This window comes from Gopherus evgoodei, chromosome 1 (assembly GCF_007399415.2).
Source record: "Gopherus evgoodei ecotype Sinaloan lineage chromosome 1, rGopEvg1_v1.p, whole genome shotgun sequence".
NCBI classification, from domain to species: domain Eukaryota; kingdom Metazoa; phylum Chordata; order Testudines; family Testudinidae; genus Gopherus; species Gopherus evgoodei.
This window is the reverse complement of record NC_044322.1, coordinates 248,490,022-248,512,169: the sequence shown is the minus strand read 5'-3', so window position 1 is coordinate 248,512,169 and position 22,148 is coordinate 248,490,022. Positions and strand designations below refer to the sequence as shown.

Genomic DNA, 22,148 nt, shown 5'->3' with positions numbered 1-22,148 from the left:
ATGACTAATTTTTAGAGAGAGGCTTGAACAGGAAAATTCAGATCCATATTTCTAACACCCAAAATGTAAGGGCGTCACGGATTTAAGGTTTTGATTTAACTTGTTATAGAAAACAGGATCAGAAATCAGACTTTGAACTCCATCCTCTCCAGCCTGCCACAGTGTTCAGGGTGCTGCAGATCTAGGTTCAGATCTATCCCTATTTATTTTTTCATTTTCACTGCAGAGGTCCCCCCTTCCCTTCCTACCCTGTACTGATTAGAGTTATAAAATGTACACACATGCACCTGGGACATAGTTTGTGGTACTCCTCTTTATTTTCTCATTGTGGGGGAGAGAAGTGCAAGACTGATTAATGTGTGTCAGAAAGACATTGCTTCTGTTCTTAACATACCTGGAATGACACTCCTCTTTTGGCAGTATTCCATAGCCACCTGGAAATGGGATGATAAAAAACACCCATTCGGTTGTTCCTCACCAATTAGAGGAGGGAAAAAACATGAAGAAAAATCCCAGAGCCCTTAAGCCCAGCAGGAGTCTAGACAGGAGAGGGAAGCAATAGCTCATTCCTTCCATTTACTGATGCTGCATCTTCCTCACCCATTCCCAGGGCAGCTTTCATTCTCCCCTCTCCTCTTTGCTGCTTATGTGGCTCTGAGGCCTTGGCTACACTGGCGCTTTACAGCACTGCAACTTTCTCGCTTAGGGGTGTGAAAAAAACACCCCCCGAGCGCTGCAAGATACAGCGCTGTAAAGCGCCAGTGTAAACAGTGCCGCAGCGCTGGGAGCATGGCTCCCAGCGCTGCAAGCTAATCCCCATGAGGAGGTGGAGTACATGCAGCGCTGGGAGAGCTCTCTTCCAGCGCTGGCACTGCGACCACACTCACACTTCAAAGTGCTGCCGCGGCAGCGCTTTGAAGTTTCGAGTGTAGCCATACCCTGAGTTGCAAGACAGAGAAATCCATCCATTAGATTACCTAGAGAGCCAGGTGTACAGACTTCTGAAAGCTATACCAAGACTGAAGATCTGAGGATGGTAAGTTTGGGGGGGAAGAAATACCAACATTCAGTAGCCAATCTCTGCACTTTATCTCCTCACCAGAACCAACACCCCTATATCACACCAGCAGCACCCCAACTCTGCAGTTAGCTTTCCACCCCATTACAGTATCAACCCTCCTAACACTATTTCTACCCAGGACCCACCATCTGCTCAGCAAGCACACCTCCCAACCAGGCGGCAACATCAACAGCAAAAAGCCTCTGGTTTCTCATCATGAAGCCAACTCACAATCCTTTGCAGCTGCAAGGGAGTGTGGATATACTGGACTATAGGATAGTTTTTTGGGGGATGGTGAACTAGGCCAAAGCAGTTTGAGGAGAACTGCTGCTTTCTGGAATCAAGTAGAGAAAGAAAGCATCTTCTGCACAGATCTAAAACACATCCAAATCCTGTGGCTCTGCATGTTCTACTCAGAATGACAGCAGTCAAGATTTTTAGTTCTAATTGACCCACATACTATTTTTTTTTCCTAACAGTTGGGCAACCTTTTTTTTTTCCTCCAAGAACTTATGCAAATATGTCTATTAACAGAATGTTCCCCCAAACACTGTTTGAATGGGGAAGAGAAGTAATTATCCAGCAAGCCAATCAGAGAACTGTTAAATAGAGAAGAAGAACCAAGATGCTTAGCTATCTTCCTGTTTTACATCAGTTGCTTAATAGCTGTGTCAATGTGACAGATTGTTTCTGAAGGAAATGAAAAAATTCAAGAAGGGTATTATTCATTTCACTGATTCTGTTTGCTGGTTCCCTTTGTTGATTTTTCAAAGACCAAAAGATAAGCTTGGTGAAAGGAGATTCTCTCTCTCTCCCATCCAGAACCAGCTCCTCCAAAATCACTGTTTGCTGTGAACAAGACCCAGACTTCAGTGACTCTGCTATGGGTGGAGGAAGGAGTGGCGGATTTCTTTGAAGTCTTCTGCCAGCAGGCTGGCTCTGGCCAAGAAACAAAGTTGCAGGTATGTGGCTTCCTCTTTCTCTACCTCACCTCATCCATTTTGGACCCAGATATTGACAACATGTCCTGAGGGCCTGGTTCTCTGCTGCTTTTCATGGTGCGTAGTCATTTACTCCTATGCAGAATGGATGTAAAACAATATAAAATTGGAATATGGTAGCATCTGACATCCACTTCACATTCAGTCACAGAAGGTGCAAGGTAGTGGAGAATAAAGCTCTTAGAATCTCGGGTAGAATAACCCTTGAAATACTGCCATATTTAAATCCTCCTTCTGTCTTGCTACCCACAAACATGAAGTTAGGGATTTAAACTGGCAGGGCAGGTTTCCTGTGTCTTGGAGAATAAGCTGGGGACAGTATTCATTGGCTAAAGGGCAATGCGGCTCCAATGAGCTCCACAAAGCCATCTGAACCTAGGGGGTGGGAAGGATATGGATGAAGAGTGAGGAATACACAGCTAGCTGAGAGGCATATAGCCATGCATGTGATGTCTCATTTTTCTGTTCTAGTCTTCATCTATTCTTCAGGCCTGTTACCTGCAGTACTATGAGCTGTGTAGGATCCTCACTCGTATACTACGAATTTCTTGAAAAAGATGGCTGCTCCTCATCTATTTTGTTTCTCATAGGCCTTTTCCTTCAAGACACACCCACTCAGCTCCATAAACATGCCCCTTTTCGCTCTACCTAAATAGACACTAATGTGGCCCTATCTGGTCTCATATTAACTCAGGGGGAAATAGAGATCAAGGCAGTATGAATGCATGTGAGGCTTACTTTCCACACCTGAGACAGCTGGAGCACCTGTTCTGGATCACAGTTCTCTTACTTGAGCACCATAGGATGTCATTTAAAAAACCCACACCTCTTATGCTATTCTAGACACACACTATAACACTGTGTAGGATCAGTCCCATGATTTTATGTAGGGTTTTCCATTGAAACTGTATCCTGAAATTGGAGGTGGGCTGGAACTGAAAAGCCATGTACAAACACATCCTAACTTTGAAATATTCACATCCAGATTTGGATCCAAAAATTTTAAAGTGAATAACTTTAAAACATTAACTCATAATTCCAATAACAGAGGCAGAATAATTCTGAGATAGATGTACAGAAGAAAAGATAGGTTTTTTTTCCCAGCTGAGGTGTAGATAAAGAGAGCTGATGACTTTTAGGGACAAAGAGAGACTGTTCTAGATGGCAGGAGATGCAATGGTTCTCATATCAGTGGGTGCAAGGAGAAATAGTCAGTGTTTGATAAATGGAGAGAACAAAGAGGGCAGAGTAAAGACCATGGCTAGTATTTTCAAAATAAAAAATTAGGCTTCTAAATCCATATTTAGGCATCTAATTAAGTGGCTTGATTTTCAAACATAGAATCATAGAAATATAGAGCTGGAAGGGACCTTGAGAAATCCTCAAGTCCAGCCCCCTGCCTTGAGGCTTGTCCAAGTAAACCTAGACCATCCCTGACAGGTATTTGAATGTTATTAGCCTTTTTTGCAGCGGCATCCCATTGTTGACTCATATTTAATTTGTGATCTACAATAACCCCCATATCATTTTCAGCTGTACTTCTGCCTAGTTTGTTGTTCCCCATTTTGTAGCTGTGCATTTGATTTTTCCTTCTTAAATAAATATTTTGCATTTTTGTCTTTACTGAATTTCATCTTGTAGAATTCAGACCAATTCTCCAATTTGTCAAGGTCTTTTGAATTCTAAGCCTGGCCTCTAAAGTGCTTGCAACCCTTCCCAGCTTTGTGTCACCCACAAACTGTATAAGCAAATTTTCTTCTCCATTATCCAAGTCATTCATAAAAATATTGAATAGAAACAGACCTAGGACTGACCTGCAGAAACCCACTATATAAGGCCTCCCTGTTTGATCATGAACCATTAACTACTCTTTCAGTACAGTCTTTCAACTGGTTGTGCACCCACCTTATAGTAATGTCATCTGTATTCCATTTCCTTAGCTCACTTATGGGACTGTCAAAATTCTTGCTAAAATCAAGATTTATCACATCTACTACTTCTACCCTATCCACTAAGTCAGTAATCCTGTCAACATGTTGAGTGTCCAGCAGCTCCACTGACTTAATCAGGAGCCACATGGTGCCTAAATATGTATGTGAAGCTTAACTTTAGGCACTAATTTGAAAAAAAAAAAATGCCTGTCAGTGAGTTAGGATTGAGTCAGTCCAGGTTTGCCATGGGGTTATTAAAGTAGTGAGGGTAGTTCCATCTCCAGGGGTCATCTCTGGTGAGACTCTCAACAAGAGTGCCATTTGTAGTGCTGGTTTGTTGACAAGGTTATCTAGCCGTGGGAATGATCAACTCGTTTCTCATTAATTTCACCAGTTTTTAATGTTTATCCAGCAAAGTCTCTTTCCCAACCCATCTTCAAGTCTCAGGCTAAAAGGCGGGAGGCTCGATTATATTTTTGGTGCCCAGGAGGGGCCTTTTTTGAGAAGCTAGGAAAATCATTGCTGTTAGGTGTGATTGAACGTTTTCTGCCATTTTTTTTTTCAGTGAGAGATTGGTTTTGGATGAAAATGAATATTTTCATGAGAAATGTTTCCAGAATTTTTATTTTATTTTATTTTATTTTTCCAGAAAACTAAAAATTCTTCAGGTTTGGGGGTTTCAGTTTTTCAACAGTTGATGTTTTTCCACAGAAAATGTTGATGAAAATATATATATATTTTTTCATTTTAATCAAAATTCTCCATGGGGGGGCAACCCCCTCAAAATCTTCCAACCAGCTTCTATTGCCATACCATACCTGCTTTATCTCCAACTAGAAGAGGCAAATTCAGCTCTGTTATGCCATTGCTATCCTGTATGCAGCAGTGTAACTGATCTCAGAATTGTAGTTCAGTAGCGAACCTTGCAAAGATAAAAGGAGCTTATAAATGACCGCAAACCTGCACAGAACTCCCACGCTGTGTTTGTGGCCATCAGAGTTTGCTGCATAATGTTTCATCCATTGTATTCATTAGCCCAGGGCTGTGGATCACAAATACACTCTTAGTTCCCTTTTTTAATTACTGGCTGAAACATCCAATTTATTTTGCCCTATTTTCGTATCAATAAACCTCTTCTGATTTTAGCTGAATTGGTAGAAAAAAGGGTTATCAATGAGAGCATAAGTTCTCTGTAGGTCTACACATTTATTTTATGGATTTTCTTTCATCCTATCATCATTTATAAAACACCTTTTATATCATGCATCAAACACAGAAACAGCCATTAAAACTCTACGAAGATTTATAACATTTACAAAGAGGTGTAAAAAGCAAGAAAAGCAAGGCTCAGGGGTCTGATAGCTGTATTAAAAAATGCTGCTTATCCCTGGGACTTTACTATGATCTTCCACTTCAGAAAAGTCACCTGTGGGCAAAGTGCAAAGATACTTGAACTACCCTCCACTGGTGAAGTAGGTACCTCCAAGGAGAGGATGAAGCACATTTGTAAGATGGTGTATGGGGAGCTTGCTGCTACTGTAGCTGCTCTGTGGATAAATGTGACTTTAGCCTTCAGAGTTGTCAGTCTGGATTAGGCTCAAGACCTCCTTAGCAATCTACTCCTGGTACTAGCTAAAATTGCCATCCATTTGTCCAGGAGGAGGGAACTTGACAGGGAAGTTTTTTATGGCTGTGGGGCCATTTTTCAGGTCCTTGTGCATGCATCTAGGCACAGTTCCTGTGTGTTGCTCTACTGACTCCCTGGACAAATTGGAAGAGTGGGCACTGTCTGAGGTTCTCTGCTTGGTTTTCCCCCTCTGGATCCTTCATTTGCCCATGAGACCTGCACCTCCATCTCTGTTTTTCATTTTTTGCCATCAATAATCAGTTAAGTTCTGGATTCTGTGGCCCTTCCTGCATCTCAGGAGCAGCTCTTTTCATTGCTTAGGTGGTCTCTGCCCACCATCCCAGCATTTAAATAGGCTGGCTTCTTTTGCCAGATCTCAATTCACTTAGAAAACAAAGGTTGAATGAAAGAGACAAACGACAGTGTATTTTTTTCGTATCTTTAGGAACCTGTTACTGTTTCTTCACATGTAGTGACTATCTCCAGCCTACTGCCTGCCACGTCCTACAATTGCAGTGTGATTACCTTCAGCCACAACAGCCCTAGCGTTCCCACCTTCATAGCTGTCTCTACCATGGGTAAGCCAGACTTTGCCAGTTCCACCTCTCTACACAACTATAATGTTTGCCTCTACGTTCCTTCTGAAGCTTCTTTTTAGGTGTTACTGATATCAGAATTATTTCACTGAAATTTAGCCAGCTCCAGGGTGGAATGGGATGGCAGCTGGTTAAGTGTTAGGTATTAGGTATTGCTGTCACCTCTGTTCACCACTAGGGAGTGCCTTTTTTTAATCGGTAGGGAAACCCCAATTTCTGTGTGTTTTAAAATAATTCTAATTAGATTTTTAGATTGGATTTATTATTCATAGTCCCTTGCTTCCAGTTTGAAGGAAGACTCTGGGATTACCACCCTGATGACACCCGTAGAGGAAATTATCATAGCTATGTCCAGGCAAAGTCTCAGTTACTAGGCTGGGACTGTTCCTCTGTGGTAATGAGAAAAGTTTCTTTCTGCCTTCAGGGAGGAGGTGATCCAGAGACTGAACTGGGAAGAGGTGAGAAGGAAAGGGCAACTGAATGACCTGGAAAGGGCAGAAATTAAAAAGATGTCTCCTGATGGAGCCAAGCCCCTCTAGGATCCTCATGGGTTCTGGGCTCAAATTTACTTGAAGGAAGAATGCCTTTATTGAATCACCATTACCACTTTCTTACAGCTATGGGTCTCCCATCCAGAATAATCAGGCTCAGTTCTGCTTAGTTAATGAGATCAGACCATAAGTGACTAAAGCATATCGTACAAGTAATGTTATGACCTAAATGTCAAAGTTCAGCATGTAGTACTTAGCTTAAACCCCTGTTCTGTTCTAAGGACTGCTTCTGTAGGCACTCTTACAACAGATGGTAAGCTTTACTGGGCAAGGATACTCCCTTCTTTGGTGCCAACACAATACAAATAAAAATAATAATGTCCTGTAGAACTAGAAATATATCTGAAAAAGCTGATGCATACACACCTGTTAAGAATGTTCCTGAGCCTTGATTCTGTCTCTAATTGCAACAAAATATTTTAGGCCAAATTATCTGCTGATGTAATTCAGTTGTCTTCAATTGAGTTACCCCATCAGAGAATTGGGCCCTTTATTTCGGACTCAGATTAGAGACTGTATTGATTATTGCTGGCATATAATGCCACAAATGTTGGAGTGCACTGTGGGACACTTGGATAAATAAGATATCGATTTTATCTACACTTATTCCTTCCTCCTTCCCTACCTCTTTTTTCCCTCCTTTTCACGAACATTCATAAAAGCTTCCTGTGCAGAAGCTTGCAACCATGCCACAACCATGTCATTTCCCTTATTGAATTGTATGGGGTCAGTTACCCTAAACCTGCCCTAACCTCCACTGCTAAGATTTCTCATTCCGAAGATTAACTGAGAAGAATATAAAACAATAATATATATAAATATAAAATTATCGTGTGTTCTGAAATTAATAACCCAGAGTCATTGTTTGTGTGCAGTTACTGAGATGAATCCCAACATAGTGGTAATCTCTGTGTTAGCCATCCTGAGCATTCTCCTGATTGGACTCTTGCTTGTGACTCTTGTTGTACTCAGGCGGAAACATCTGCAAATGGCCAGGTAGGTCCAGTCTCATTCTAAGTTCAAGAAGCTTTAAAATAATGGGTAAAATATAAGATTGGGTTTTGCTGGTGTGGCACATGGTACCCTCTGTGCTCACTTGGTGTTTGAGACATCAATAAACAATGGGACCTCAAAAGTTTCCCTGTTCGCTGCTGTTTCTTAGGAGTATAACTACTACTTGCTTTATCGCATAGCTATTCTTACTGTTGGGTGGAATTATTAGCCTCAACCTCTATCTTAATTTGGAGCTGTGAAAGGTTTGGTAAAATGCAAATTCAAACCATTTTTAAGGGCTTATTATCTAAGCAGTCATCTTCTCTTGGGCCATTTGATTGCTCAGATTTACTGAATATTAAATAAAATATGAGATGGTTTTAAGACAGATAAAGATGTATGGTTTATAGAATTTTTAAAATTGTCCAGATTATTTTGCAAAATCATTTAAATTGCTGGGAACACAAAATTTGCCATTCCAGATCAGATAACTAATCAATCAAGACCAGTCTCTCTGTTCCCAGTATTTGTTCCTTCAGACAGAAGAAAGGCACCTTTTCCCCTCCCTCCAAGTACTGCTCTTTATAAATGATGCAGTTCCTTCATACACCTGCAGCAGTCATCCTATGTCCTGAAGAATGAGATTTGATTTCTTTTAGCTAGTTTTGTAGCTCACAGTTCGCCTTTCTTGTGTGAGTTAATCCTTGACTGGCTAGCTAAACTGGGTGGCTTATCCCCCAGATCCTCTGTATGTAGTTCTGTGACTGGCAAGGTTTGCAGGTCTGAGCCTTGAGAGTCTCCGTTCTCTTATAATCCAGAACCATAATGTGTGTGTGAAATAATACATTTAATTTGAATTTTCCCTTCTAGGTCAGAAAACCAAGTAATGTTACTTCAGAGGGTCACTTTAAAAAACTTGCTCACTGATTACACAACAGATTTTTGCATTTCATGTATCAAGTCTTTGCCATATACTCCATGCAAATGAATTTACCACATCACCTAAATTTTCATAGGACCCCTTTCAATGCATGATTTGTTCCTTTTGCATATAGCTGATTCTGTGAAAATCTAGATTCTCTTCCTTATTTAAATATTATGCATGCTGCCCAGGGCTTTTTCTTTCTCATTTTCTCTACCAGTAGAGGAATTTAACTATATACTTGTATGTAATCATTTTTAAAGCAAACAAGCAAAAATACTCAACATTCAGTTTTTCATTTGATGTTGAGAAGGTCAAAGGTTGGTTTTGTGGTTAAAGCACTGGAATCAAGACTCCAGTCCTGGCTTTGCCATACATTTCCTTTGTGGTATTAGGCAAGTCATTTAAACACTATGCCTCATTTTCCCCATTGGTGGAATGGGGATAATGCTTCCCTACCTCCTAGGGGTGATATAAGGACAAATACAGTATACTCCTGATTATTTGAATCGTGGGGGTGGGACACAGATTTTATTCAGATAATCGAGAGCACAGGAGACATTCAGCAGTGGGATGGCCTCCCCCACAGCCAGGGTCTTGTTGTCATCCTTGCACTCCTGGCTGGGGGTCTCTGCTCTGCCCTAATCACTCACTTCAGTGACAACGGGGCTGCAGAGGGCTCCCTGCACTGCTGCAGGGGCCAATCAGCAGCAGGGTGATTCATTATCATCATCCTCCCAGTCCTTGCTGGGGGTCTCTGCTCTATTATTCAAACCTCCACAGTATCCAGATCCCTTCCTTGTCCCCCAGTATGAGAGGCATGCTGCAAGGCACATGTGTCTCATGCTGGGGGGACATGGAAGGGTTTCAGATAATGCAGAGGCTCAGACAACAGGATTTCAGATGTACAGGAGAATACCGCACTTGGCAGGTGCTCTGAAACTATGGAGATTGGTGCCATTTACATCCCTAGATAGAAATCCATATTGACAACTTTTTTCTCATCTTATTCTTGAGGCAGAATATTAGGAAGCTTGATCTCAGGAGATGGCCAGCGCCCACTACTTCTAAAGGGTCACATCCAGACGTGGCTTACGATGGTGCAGATCAACTGACTTCAGTTGAGCTGTTCCCAGCAAGTTCAGCCCTTGCTTCAGTGGGAGGCCTGGATACACACCACCTCTTAGAATCAGGCTTTTAGTGAACTAGATTATAGATTACTATTAGAGTTGGAAGAGACCTCAGGAGATCATCTAGTCCAACCCCCTGCTCAAAACAGGACCAATTATCAAATCCCTAAATGGCCCCCTCAAGGATTGAACTTACAACCCTGGGTTTAGCAGGCCAATGCTCAAACCAACTGTATTAGGGCGACACCGTTGACAAAATCAACAAGCATTATGTTTGTTCAGCAATGATAACCTTGAATTCAATGGTCTTCCTGAAACAGGGAGTGTGGGGCTGGAACCTTTGTCAATTTTGCTTCATTGGAGAGAGATGGAAAACTTCCATATAACTGGTGAGTTATATACTGCTACCTTTATGCTTCCCCTCCCCTTATCCTTTTCTCACCATCTACTTTCGTTGGCAAGTCAGACTTTTATGTTCTTATGTTTTTGTTATATGATCACTACCACAATTTAACATAAAACAACGGTAGCTGATTTTTGGTGGTGGTTCATATTTTATTTGTCTGAATGATGGCCCAGGGCCATGTCTTTTGTCAGAAACTATTTTTTTAGTAGGAAATGAGGATGTACAACATATTCCAACTGCACTAGCTACATTTTTTTCTTTCCCTTACACACATTCTATATATTTCCTAAAGTAACAAAGGGATAGAAGGTTGATCTATAAATCCATTAGCAGCTCTATGGAGATATATTAATGTCGAGCAGTGAGGCTGCTCTTTATAGATCATAAGCTAACAACTCTGTTCACAGAAATACAAGCCGCAGTGCATTAGTTATTTTTCCTTTGTATTTGAAACAAGGCCAAGCTAGCTCAAATAGCTCTTGCAACTTTGTGCTCAGTGTTGCTGGGGTGTTTGGAAGCAAAACACACCCTGTCAGGTCTGGAAAACCATCTGCAGAAACAGCAGGCATTGATTAGTTATTCCATTCCGTCAATAGTTCCATCACTCCCTGAGAGGTGTTAGAGCAAATAAATCCACCCTATTAGCTTCCATCAAGGCAAAATGGGCCCTAGTGATTTCCCTATTGTCTGCTGATGTTTTAATTCCTATTCATGTTCCCGATAGTCCAGTGCTGCTCCTAACTGACTTGTTTACAGTTTTGGGAAGTTATTGTCAGCCACCCAAAAAAACCAAACATGGAAAGCTGGCAAAATACTCTGTTAAAAAAAATGCCACCAAAATCCATAGGGAAAAGAAACTAAGTGCTTCAGTTTTTCACTCGTGGTTCAGTTTTGTTGAACATGAAAGGGATGGGAATGAGGAATTGGTGAACTTGGAACTGTTTCTATGATCTCACGGGGTGTAGGCTCCCAGCAAGGGTGGGATTAAATGGACTGATACTGCACCAAAACAAGCCTTTTGCTTATAAGTACACAAACTGAACAAACAATCCCAGGAAAGCCTGTCAATACCTAAAAGTGCTGCTAATTAACTACATATTAAACAAGCTTCACTTGCTTGTCTAGCTTTAATAGCAGCCAGCCATACTGAGTACCTGCTAATCTCCTTCTCAGCTTCTCTTGTTTGGAGTACGTTAATTGCAGCCCAGGCAGAAGATCAAACACTCTTGTAAATTAAAAATTCACACTGGAATCAATTTACTAAAATAGCAACAGACATTATTCAAAACAGAAAGGGTTTTGAGGGGGAGAATTCATTGTTAAGCTTGCATGAGTTAGTGTGACCATTCCTGTTGCTTGAGTTATCATCTGCATGAATTCTCAAAGATTATATCTGGTTAGTATTTGACCAGTTTAAGGCAATGGGGCCAAATCTTGAGGTCCTCATTTCAGTGGGAGTTTTGCCTACAAAGAAAGATAAGAATTTCAATCAGATTAGGTTGTGGTTTGATGGACACTTTTCCTGTTTGATATCCAAGGATGAAAGGAAACCTCGGCCAGAACTGTTCCGTGTGCCTCTGTGGGCAGATGGGATGAAGACCTGCAAATCTCTGACCCTGGGGATGTGGAAGGGAGGAAGGTTGCCTTGGCAACAACATTTGCTCCTATTTCCAGGCCCGGTGGAAGGCCCTCTGTGAAAATAGAGGCTTGCTTGTGAAGGGACCCACTTTGTCCCCGCTCCAGCCCCACAGAGATTCCTCTCAACTATTAAGGATTAAGGACCTGACCTTATAAACACATAAGCACATGCTTAACTTTAAGCATGTAAGTAGTCTGGATGTCAGTGGTATTGCTCATGTGCTTAGAGTAAATCATGTGCTTAAGTGTTTACATGATTGGTGCTTAAAACACTCTCCCATTCCATGCTTCATAGCTGCTCTCCCATTCCATGCTTCATAACTGCCTGGAGGATAGGTTGTATGGGCAGTATCACCAGGTGAGTTTTGTGCAGCATGTTTCCCTTGCCCCCAGGCAGACTTGTATCTGACAGACCCCCAAAATCTGAAAAAACCTGTATAGATCTTGGGCCCAACAAATTCTCCAGCACCCTTTATTTGCAGCAGCAACAACAACAAAAAGTAGAAACTTCTTGGAGTTTCCACTTCCCTATATGGGATTTTCCTGTGTAGACTGAATGATTTGGATTAGGGTCACTTACTGCAGATGCATATTGATTTTCACTCTCTCTCCCTGGTGCGCACATGCGCACGCTCTTGCTCATGCACACGCGCACACACACATGCACGCCCCATTTGTGCTATCTCCATGTTAGCCAACACCACAGACAAAGGAAGTGTCCACTCTTTGTTCCTCTTTTACAATAGTCGGGCATAGGTCAGCACTTTTACTTCTGGGAATAGCAGACATTCATGATGATAGGCTAGGGGTTTGTTACAGGAGTGGGTGGGTGAGATTCTGTGGCCTGCATTGTGCAGGAGGTCAGACTAGATGATCATAATGGTCCCTTCTGACCTTAAGTCTATGAGTCTATGATAAGCAGGGCCGGCTCTAGGCACCAGCCCTCCAAGCATGTGCTAGGGGCAGCACTCCGTCCCCCCCACCCCCCCCTTTTTTTTTTTTTGCTTGGGGCCTCATTGCCGGGAGCCGGCCCTGGCACAGCCACTCGCCCGAGCAGGGATCTGCGCCCACTGCCCAGCTCGGTGGCGCCCTGCACAGTCCACTCGAAAACGCGGCACCACCGGGTGTGGCAGCGGCAGCAGGACCCCTCCTCCCTCTGTCCCCTGCTCCTCACACATTCCAGGAGCCCCTCTCACCACCACCGCAGCCCGGGCTTGGCTCCCTCTCCTCACACCGCCTAGCCCGGGCTGCGGCGGCAGTGAGAGGGGCTCCCAGAGTGTGTGAGGAGCCAGGGAGAGAGAGAGAGGGAGGCGGGGTCCCCTGGAGCCGAGCCCCGGCTGCGGCGGTGGTGAGAAGGGCTTCCAGAGTCAGGCTGCCCAGGCGGGTGGGCCCGGGGGGAGAGTGAGGCAATTTTCCCCAGGCTCCGGGCCCCGCAGGGTATGTCGGAGGCTCCCCGCGCCTCTGTTTTCCTCCATCCCCCGGTGTCTAAACTGGTAAGGGAGCGGGGCTGCGAGCTGCAGCTGAGCGGTGGGAACTCAGGTCCCTCTGGAGACACCACGCCGCTGCAGCGCTGTCGGGGAGAGGGGGTAAACAGCATGGTAAGGGGCTGGGCCAGAGCCAGGCACCCCCCAACCCCATCCCCCCAAGCCCTGACCCCCAGCTCCAAACCGAGCCCCTCTGAGCTGGGCACAATCCCCTGCCCGATCCCCTCCCCCCACACCCCTGACCCCAGCTCCGAGCCCAGTCCCTCTGAGCCAGGCACCCCCCGTCCCCATCTCCCCACAGTCTTGAGCCCAGCCTTTATGAGCCAGGCGCCCCCCAACCCAGAGCCCAGCTCCCCACCCAGCCCTGGGCAACAGCAGCACCACCCCCAGGCAGACAGCCCATTGGCACCAACCATCACCATCACCCAGTAACAGCCCATTATGTAACTGCAAATGTATACATACCAGTAAAGCATTTAATGTTTTAAATAGTGTATTTGGTGTATTTTCAAATTATTACAAATTAATTTTTGAATGTATTTCACTAGTTATTTTTTACATTTCCAAATACATGTTACTATAGTATAGTATTGCAACTTTTTTTTATGGAAGGGGCCCCCCAAAATTGCTTTGCCCCAGGCCCCCTGCAACTTCTGGGCAGCCCTGCCCAGAGTGTGTGAGGAGCCGGGGAGGGAGGGAAACGGGATCCCCTAGAGTCAAGCCCCGGCTGCAGTGGCAGTGAGAGGGTCTCCTGGAGTTTGTGAGGAGGTGAGCAGCCGGCTGAGCTCGTCGGTGCTGAGCAGGTAGCCCCGCAGCCGGAGATCCTCGCCTTCCTTCCCACTGGGGCTGGGCCAGGGCACCATGAGGCTGAAGAGCAGCAGGTCCAGGGGGCTCTCCAAGTCCTCGGCCGCTAGCATGTCGGAGATGAGGGCGATGAGCACGAACTGATCCACCTCGGTCACCAGCAGCGCCGCGAAGCCCAGAGAGGGGGCTGTGTTCTCCGCACCACCCCACAGCCGTGCCGCCACCTGGAAGTACTCCCACTCCACACCGCCCAGCAGTTCCACCTGCATGGGGACAGAGTCACAGCTGGGCCAGGGCTCAGCTGCAGTGTGCTGGTAGCAGATCCCACGTTTGTGGAGGAGCCCAGTGCTGGGGCAGCAGGAGATGTGAGTGGGGGGGCACTTGTGGGCAAGAGGGGGAGCTCTTGTCTGGGGGGGGGCAGCCAAAAAATTTTTTGCTTGGGGCAGCAAAAAACCTAGAGCCGGCCCTGATGATAAGCCACATCACAAAATTCTTACTCAGTTAAAACTCCCATTGTTTGAATAAGGAGTGCAAAATCTATCAGTTTCAGTCAGAGTTAATGTTTCTAAAGTACTTTGATTATACAGGACCAAGTTCTGCTGAGTGCTGTAAAGCCAGAGTAACTCCTGTATTAACTGAGCTTCTTTGGATTTACATCTGTGTAACTCAGAGCAGAATTTGATCCATAAAACACAAATATAAATGTTAAGAGTTATTTTGTATCTAAAACTTATATTTAATGGTAGCGAAATCTGCCTTAAAAATTATCCACAGAAACAACAGAAATAAACTGAGTTTAGCAAAAGAACAAATAAAACTTTGCTGGAAACCTTGGAATAATGTATGGTGACTGTTTAAGGCTTGGTATTGCCTATTAGTGGTATTGCCTTTGCAGTTTCATGGTCATTTGCGGAAATCTGACTCAACAGGACTGAGAAGATATATGGGCCTGATCCTCTGACACTCGTACACCTCTTCCCACTGAAACCAATGGGGCTACTTGCCAGAACAAGTTTTGCAAATTTGAGCTATATAATAGCTATACGTAGCTGAAAATGAAATGTAACTCCCTAGAAATATCCTAAATACCATAAACTAGAGCAATATAAATGATGACAAAGTTGTGGGTGGGATTTTAAAAGTACCTTGGTGACTTTAGGCACTGCTGAAAATCCCACCCTGAGTTCACATGGAGCATCTTTACCTGGCACCGTTACATCTGTTAACATTACTTTAAAATATTGGGCTTAAATCTGCATTGCCTTGCACTCTGTGTAATTACACCTCTACACCGATATAACACTGTCCTCGGGAGCCAAAAAATCTTACCGCGTTTTATCAAACTTGCTTTGATCCGCCGGAGCGCACAGCCCTGCCTCCCCTCGATCCCCCTGGAGAGCTGCTTTACTGCATTATATCCGAATTCGTGTTATATTGGGTCATGTTATATCGGGATAGAAGTATATTTGCACTACTGTAAAATGCCCCCATCCCATTGTGTACAGTTTTACACTCCCTTTGAACAAGTATAAATTACCACACAAGCTGCAGGATCATGGAGTACCAGTGCCATGGAAGCTAATAATTTTCACGTTTAAAAGAGTAACAGGAAATTTTTATCCTGTTAACTAACCTCTATTATGCAATTGACTAAGCTCCTGAGTTTAGTTTGTCTTACTAACTCTCCTCACTTTTTTTCATCTTTATGTATGTTATCTATTAATGCTCACAGGCGTAGAAGTGTATTTGCTTTCCTAACTCTGCTACCCTCATGCCTCTGGACTGATTATCTTTTGGCATTTTATATTAATCCTTGGTAAGTGATTTTACTTGTCTTTTCCCTATGCAATAGCTAAACCATATTAATTTCCCAATACATGAAAAATGTGCTCTTTTGTTTTCAAATGGTTGGAAGAACTTGAAGTTACAGTAATTTTCATGTGCTGAAATATGGACTGGAGAGTGTGTGTGTGTGTGTGTGTGTGTGTGTGTGTGTGTGTGTGTGTGTGTGTGTGTGTGTGTGTGTGTAAATACATGCTACTTGCTTCACATTTTGCTTTTTTATACTCCTACCCATTTTGTTATTTAAAAAGAAAATTTTGTAGTGGTCACTCTCATGCACTTCATTATTGTCTCTGTGCAACTTTTATCACTTTATTACAAACCCCCTTGTAACTTTTGCTTTATCCACTTGCTGATTGCCTGATGTTGCTTTCTGCTGCCATCTTCTCTTACTAATTACTTGATGTTAGTTCACCTGGGTAAATCCCAGAACAACCCATTTGCTTTTAAAGGTGCAATCTTTCTCCACCAAAGTCAATAGGTGTTTTGCTGTTGCGAGCAAAAACTGGCCTTGAATTTGTACAGCAAATGCTTTGAGCTAGCTATCCCCAATCATAATAAAGGGGTCACACTTTATATTAAGGTTCCATTTATAAAGGATTAATAAATGATTGATGTTTTGACAAGTGGCTAATCAATTGATTTAGATCCAAAGGCTTCTTACAACCCTGGCTTATAGTCATCTCCAACTTCTTTAATTGCTGTATTTATAAACAGCCATAACATGGACCACCCATGTCTATAGCTTGCTTATAAACATACAAAATCATAAATGAAATCTTAATATATGTATGACCAAGAAATTTTTACTTAATGGGTGGGAGTTTGTGCCCCACTAGATCTGAAACCAAAGTGATGCCTCTGCTGTTTGGTACTAAAATCAAGAAAGAGGCTCTCTCGCGCTATTACCAAAATCTTTTACCAGGATGATGGCAATATTCGTGTGAAATGGCAGTGCCCAGTTAAGTTAGTCAGAGGAATATATTATACAAGGATTGTGGAAATGAAATATCATCTCTGATTTTGTTGCCTATTTAAAAGCACTCCTCTAAATTGGGAATGGGTCTAGATAAAGTAAATTTTTTGATTACGAGAGAAAGGGTCTGAGTCTGCTCCTATGGAAGCCAATGGGAGTTTTACTGTTGACTTCTATAAGAGCAGGAGCAAACCTTCCAAAAATCGCCCAGGGCTTTGTACTCCATTGACCTGCCTCTTGAGTTGGGGCACTGGAACAATTTGTATAGTGGGGGTGCTGAGAGCCATTGAACTAAACTGTAAACCCTGTATATAGAGGAAGCCACTTCAAGCCGGGGGTGTGGCAGCACCCTCCGCACACCTAGTTCCAGCACCTATGCTTCGTGTGGTTGTTTACACTAGTCCAAAGTGGATGTAACATGCTATCAAATCAGGATGCTAGTATTCTACACCCATGCTGCACTGTGTAAATGACCACACAAGATGTGGCACTATGGAGAATCAGGCCTTCAGAGTGTTAGATTAGTTTTTACTAAGCCTATGTTAAATCTATAATGTAAATGGAATACCAGCATGAAATGAAATCTCTTGTTTCAAGCATCCTTGTTTTACATGCAGTTTGGTTATGACATTTTGTGAATACTCAGCAGCCACTGCAGTGTAAAGGAACAGAGGACTCTTGAGATTCTGAAAGCTTAATAAATGTTTCTGTTTGTCTCATGAGGTATGGATGTCAATCATCTGTTTTATGTGCCTATTGAAGTTTTCCTTGGAGGAGATTTCTTAGAAGCACTCGCATCATAGGCAGCACTTTAATATTTTTCCTTTTAAATTAATCCTCTATGCCAAGCTTTCAGATTTACCCTAGTCACAAGGGATATCATTTCGATAGCCTGGATAAATTCATTTTAAAGACTTCTTTGGCAAAACTAGCATTAAGGTGTAAAATAAATGTTTCAAGGGTATGGGTATAGTCAAGGTGCACATGTGTCGGGGTCTAAATAGCAAAAAAATGAATGAAGAGGGATTGTTATAGTACAACAAGAAGGTACTGGCCCAGAGTAGTAGCTGATGATGGAGCTGATCAAAAAACTTCTCTTTAGCGGGAATTATTTGGAAAGAAAACATTCCGTTTTTTGTTGTTTTATGAAAAAAATCAGAACAGAGTTCTTAGAAACATGTTCAAAATTTTTTGTTTCATTTCCAGAAAATATGTTTTGACTTTTTGGGGTGTTTTTTCCCTGCCTCTTAGTCTTTATTATTTATTATTATTATTATTATTATTATTATTATTTTAAATTCCCTCCTCCTCCTTTTTATTCCTCTGGAGATAAAAGGAGGGAAAACTTAAATTTATCTTTTTCCAGTTTGCTCTGTATTTTTCCTTGCTATTTCAAAACATTTTTTGGAAATACCAATTTTTTAAAAAAAAATTTAGTTTGTTTTAAAAAATTTAAAAATTCATCAAAATATTTTTCCCTGAATAAATTAGTTTTCCCATTTTTGGATTTTAAAAAAATCTAATTTCAAGCAATGTTAGCTAATATCAATTGCTTTAGCCAAGAGTATCTAGAAATCACTTGATTGTCACCATGAAATAAAGAAGTTTTAACCTTATTATAGCAGGACATACTTAAGGGCAGATATCACTAAAAGCCCAGAAAACGTATTTAGCACATCTGATGGTCCTTTTAGGGAGCAGAAATTTGTTCAAGCTGCCTGATTGTCCTAGCAGACATGATCAATATTGTTAGAAACTGTCGCTAAATTAATTCATAATGTACTCATTTGGACATATAATCTGACTGTAACATTGTTCCTGCTGTCAGTGAATTTAAGCTCTTCAGAGGTAAGCAGTAGACAGTGTAGTGAATTAGAGAGACAAGGTGGGTGAGGTCATATCATTTATTGGACCAGCTTCTCTTGGCGAGAGAGACAAGCTTTCAAACTTATGCAGAGCTCTTCTTCAGGTCTTCTTTAGTGTGTGACTCGTCATATATTAGAACTGTTTTCAGATAGACGTGAGCTAGGTTTCCTTGTCTGGAACAATACGTAATGTATGATGGTGGTTAGTATACTGCACTTTTTATTTCCCTTTCTTAAGGATTACCTTGCTTAACTCACTCATTTCCTTCTCCTGTTGAAATGTGTGGGATATTTACCATTGCCTTCATTATGGAAGCAGGGGATCATTCCTTATTCTGAGTATGTAGTATATGTGAAATGCCATGTATAGGCTAGAATTTCTTAGTCTCACGTGTGTTTGGAAAGGGGGAAGTAGGTTGCAAGGGGCTTCCAATCCTTGCATACTTGTGAAGGGTCAAGCATAATCTCAGTCCTTGTGTTTCTTTCATCTGTATGGTGGCACTAGCTTTCTTAGAGCAGATAGGACTGGGTGAGGCAGGGACAGAGCTGAAGTGACTGTGATGGAACTTTATGCTGCAATTCATAAAGGGATGTAGCGGGTTAATTTGGCGTGCACTTTTGGAGGGATTATGCCAGGCTCAGGCACAAGGGGTGAAATGTGGGCCCTTTGAAGTCAGTTGCAAAATTCCCATTGACTTCAACATAATCAGGATTTCATCCAAGGTCTCTGAGCATGGTTGCCTGTGTGCAGTCTCTCCTCCGAAATGCAAGCAGTGCCTTAACGCCAAAGGATGAAATCCATAGGGAGTTTTGCCATTGACTTCAAAGAGATCAACTTTCCACTCTCACTACTGACCTACATATTAAGGAGATCATAAAACCTACACATTCAATTCAGGTGGAAACCAGTTCAATTGTGACAGTTTGGGGCTAATTTTTAATCAAGTCCAGATGATGAGTTATACTGAAAAAAGCTGTGTTTGTCTGCCTTACAGGAGCAAAAATGGATTAAAGAAGAGGAAGCTGACCAAGTATGTGACGGTTTGATATTTAAATCATATATTTTTTTAAAAATTGATAGTCACATTAGACTGAACAATAATTTTTATGACTATAGGAAATATGTTGAAGTTACCGAGATAAATATTCTTCATTCTGGTAAATACCTCCAGAGAGAGATTGTAACGAGATGTTTGGAAGCACATGGCAACAGATAATTACTAAATCAGTGGGTCTCAAACTGTGGGTCGGGACCCAAAAATGGGTCAGGACCCCATTTGAATGGGGTCACCAGGGCTGGTTTAGACTTGCTGGGGCTCGAGGCCGAACTGAAGCCTGAGGGATTCAGCCCTGGGCAGTGGGGCTCAGGTTACAGGCCCCCAGGCAGGGACTGAAGCCCTTGGGCTTTGGCTCTGACACCTTCCCTGCTCAGGGCAGTGGGGCTTGGGTTTTGGCTCCCGCACCTGGGGCAGTGGGAATCAGGCAGACTCAGGCTTCGGTCCTCCCTCCTGGGGTCATGTAGTAATTTTTGTTGTCAGAAGGGAGGGGGTCACAATGCAAAGACGTTTGAGAACCCCTGCGCTAAATCAAGAGTACCCTGTGTTTTGTTTTATCTTCTCAACAGCTGGATTGTAGTAAAAGAGCTCCTGACTGATAGAAAATTAACCACTGGGGAAAAATCAATGATACTAAGTTAGCAATTCCAGCAGGGCCTTTCCTCGTTTTAAAATGACAAACCGTGAGAAACTGCTATTTCCTTCTTGATATTGGGCTCTGATGGCAGTTGCTGTTGTGTATTAGATTATTAATGTTAAACAAGTAAACAGGAGTAATTATCTGGAGATAGAAGCAATATGCTACCAAGGAACTGTCTTTAAGTAAATGAACGGATTATTGTGTACATGCTTCAATATTTTATAAATTAAAACATGATAATTACGCACGGAAAACTCTTTGCTTTTATTTCATTATTTAAGGTGTTAAACTAATGACTCATTCTTTAGCCTGAATTCAGGGCCTGATCCTCAGCTGGAGTAAAAAGGCATAGCTCCATGAGAGTCAATGAAGCCAGGCCAGTTTATACCAGTTGAAGATCTGGCCCGATATGTCTATGCTCCATTGTCTTCAATGGGCATTGTGCCCACTTATGCTAGAGTAGAATTTGGCTTCTAATGGCAAACACCTGAACTTCTCAAAGCCAGTGGAAAACAATTGTTGCTCTGGGGCTGAAATTTGCATTTTTTACATCATAGACCTTGTCTGACCCAAATTCAGGCCAATGAAACCTATTAATGGCTTGTGTGATTATGGTGCATGTGACATTTAAAAGTGTGTTTACCAGATAGTTCCCCTGTATGAAAGGGATTTTTATGTGTCACTAAGGCAGTTTAAATGAGCTGCCTTTGCTGCTATCCAGGAAGAAGTGCCAATTTATTGTAATTAGAGATAACAAGAACATAAACCCTGGATTTGACCATCTGAACTGTGATGGGATTTAGAATTGGGATCCAAATCTGGCATCCCAGGCTTATTTTTAATTGAAATGGAGATTTCAATCAGAGCTGTAGCTAGAGTGCCCCCTTTAAAATAGTTTGATTGGAAGCATCAGGACTTGGTAGCTCTCCTGACTCTCAATTCTATGTGCCATTGCCAGTGGGCCAAATCCTGCATCCTAAATCTGGCTTCAGTTTGAATTTTGCCTATGAGAATTTTGCCTCAAGATGGACTGCAGAATTTAGCTTAATGATGTGGGTAGATTTAACCTATTAGCAGTAGTTGCCCACATGGCTACAATACAGTATTATGTAATCCCAGGTAAATGATTCATCGGACAGTATGAATCACATTTCAGGTACACAAATTTCAGATTTTTTGCAGGCTCTGTTCCAGGTATAATTACTTAGTAGAATACAGTGCTAAATTACAGATTAGTGAATTGTTAGTACTCAAAAATAAAACAAATCTATTTAAGAAATTAATTTCTTTTCCATGTGTTTTTGAAAAGCCCTGTGCAGTTGGATGACTTCGATGGCTACATTAAGGATATGGCCAAAGATTCAGATTATAAATTTTCTCTGCAATTTGAGGTATGTATATGGAGGAGACACCTCCTGGCTGCCTCTCCTGAATTGGACGATTTCTTTTGCCAAACTGAAAGAACCAGATGGGTGGTATGATTGTGGCATTTGGACCCACATATCTGTTGTAGCATAGTCCATGTGGCAGCCTAAGTTGACTGCAATGCATTTTTAAAATGAAAAATGGCACTGGTGACAACCAAATCTTCTGAAACAAAGGGACAGTTAACTGGGAACACATGGTC

The 22,148-nt window shown here is 42.3% G+C and overlaps 1 protein-coding gene across 6 annotated transcripts in view; it reads left to right on the top strand.

Annotated features, from left to right (window-relative positions):
- Positions 1 to 22,148, top strand: part of PTPRO (protein tyrosine phosphatase receptor type O) — a 235,512-nt gene that overhangs the window by 193,682 nt on the left and 19,682 nt on the right. For 5 of the 6 annotated variants that reach the window (XM_030542295.1, XM_030542268.1, XM_030542277.1 and 2 more), the window contains 7 exons: positions 1,883 to 2,022; positions 6,065 to 6,197; positions 7,642 to 7,762; positions 10,132 to 10,200; positions 15,876 to 15,959; positions 19,822 to 19,857; positions 21,831 to 21,912. In XM_030542295.1, the coding sequence (XP_030398155.1) occupies positions 1,883 to 2,022; positions 6,065 to 6,197; positions 7,642 to 7,762; positions 10,132 to 10,200; positions 15,876 to 15,959; positions 19,822 to 19,857; positions 21,831 to 21,912 (665 nt within the window). The remainder of the gene's footprint in view (positions 1 to 1,882; positions 2,023 to 6,064; positions 6,198 to 7,641; positions 7,763 to 10,131; positions 10,201 to 15,875; positions 15,960 to 19,821; positions 19,858 to 21,830; positions 21,913 to 22,148) is intronic. The other variant, XM_030542286.1, reaches the window with a different exon arrangement.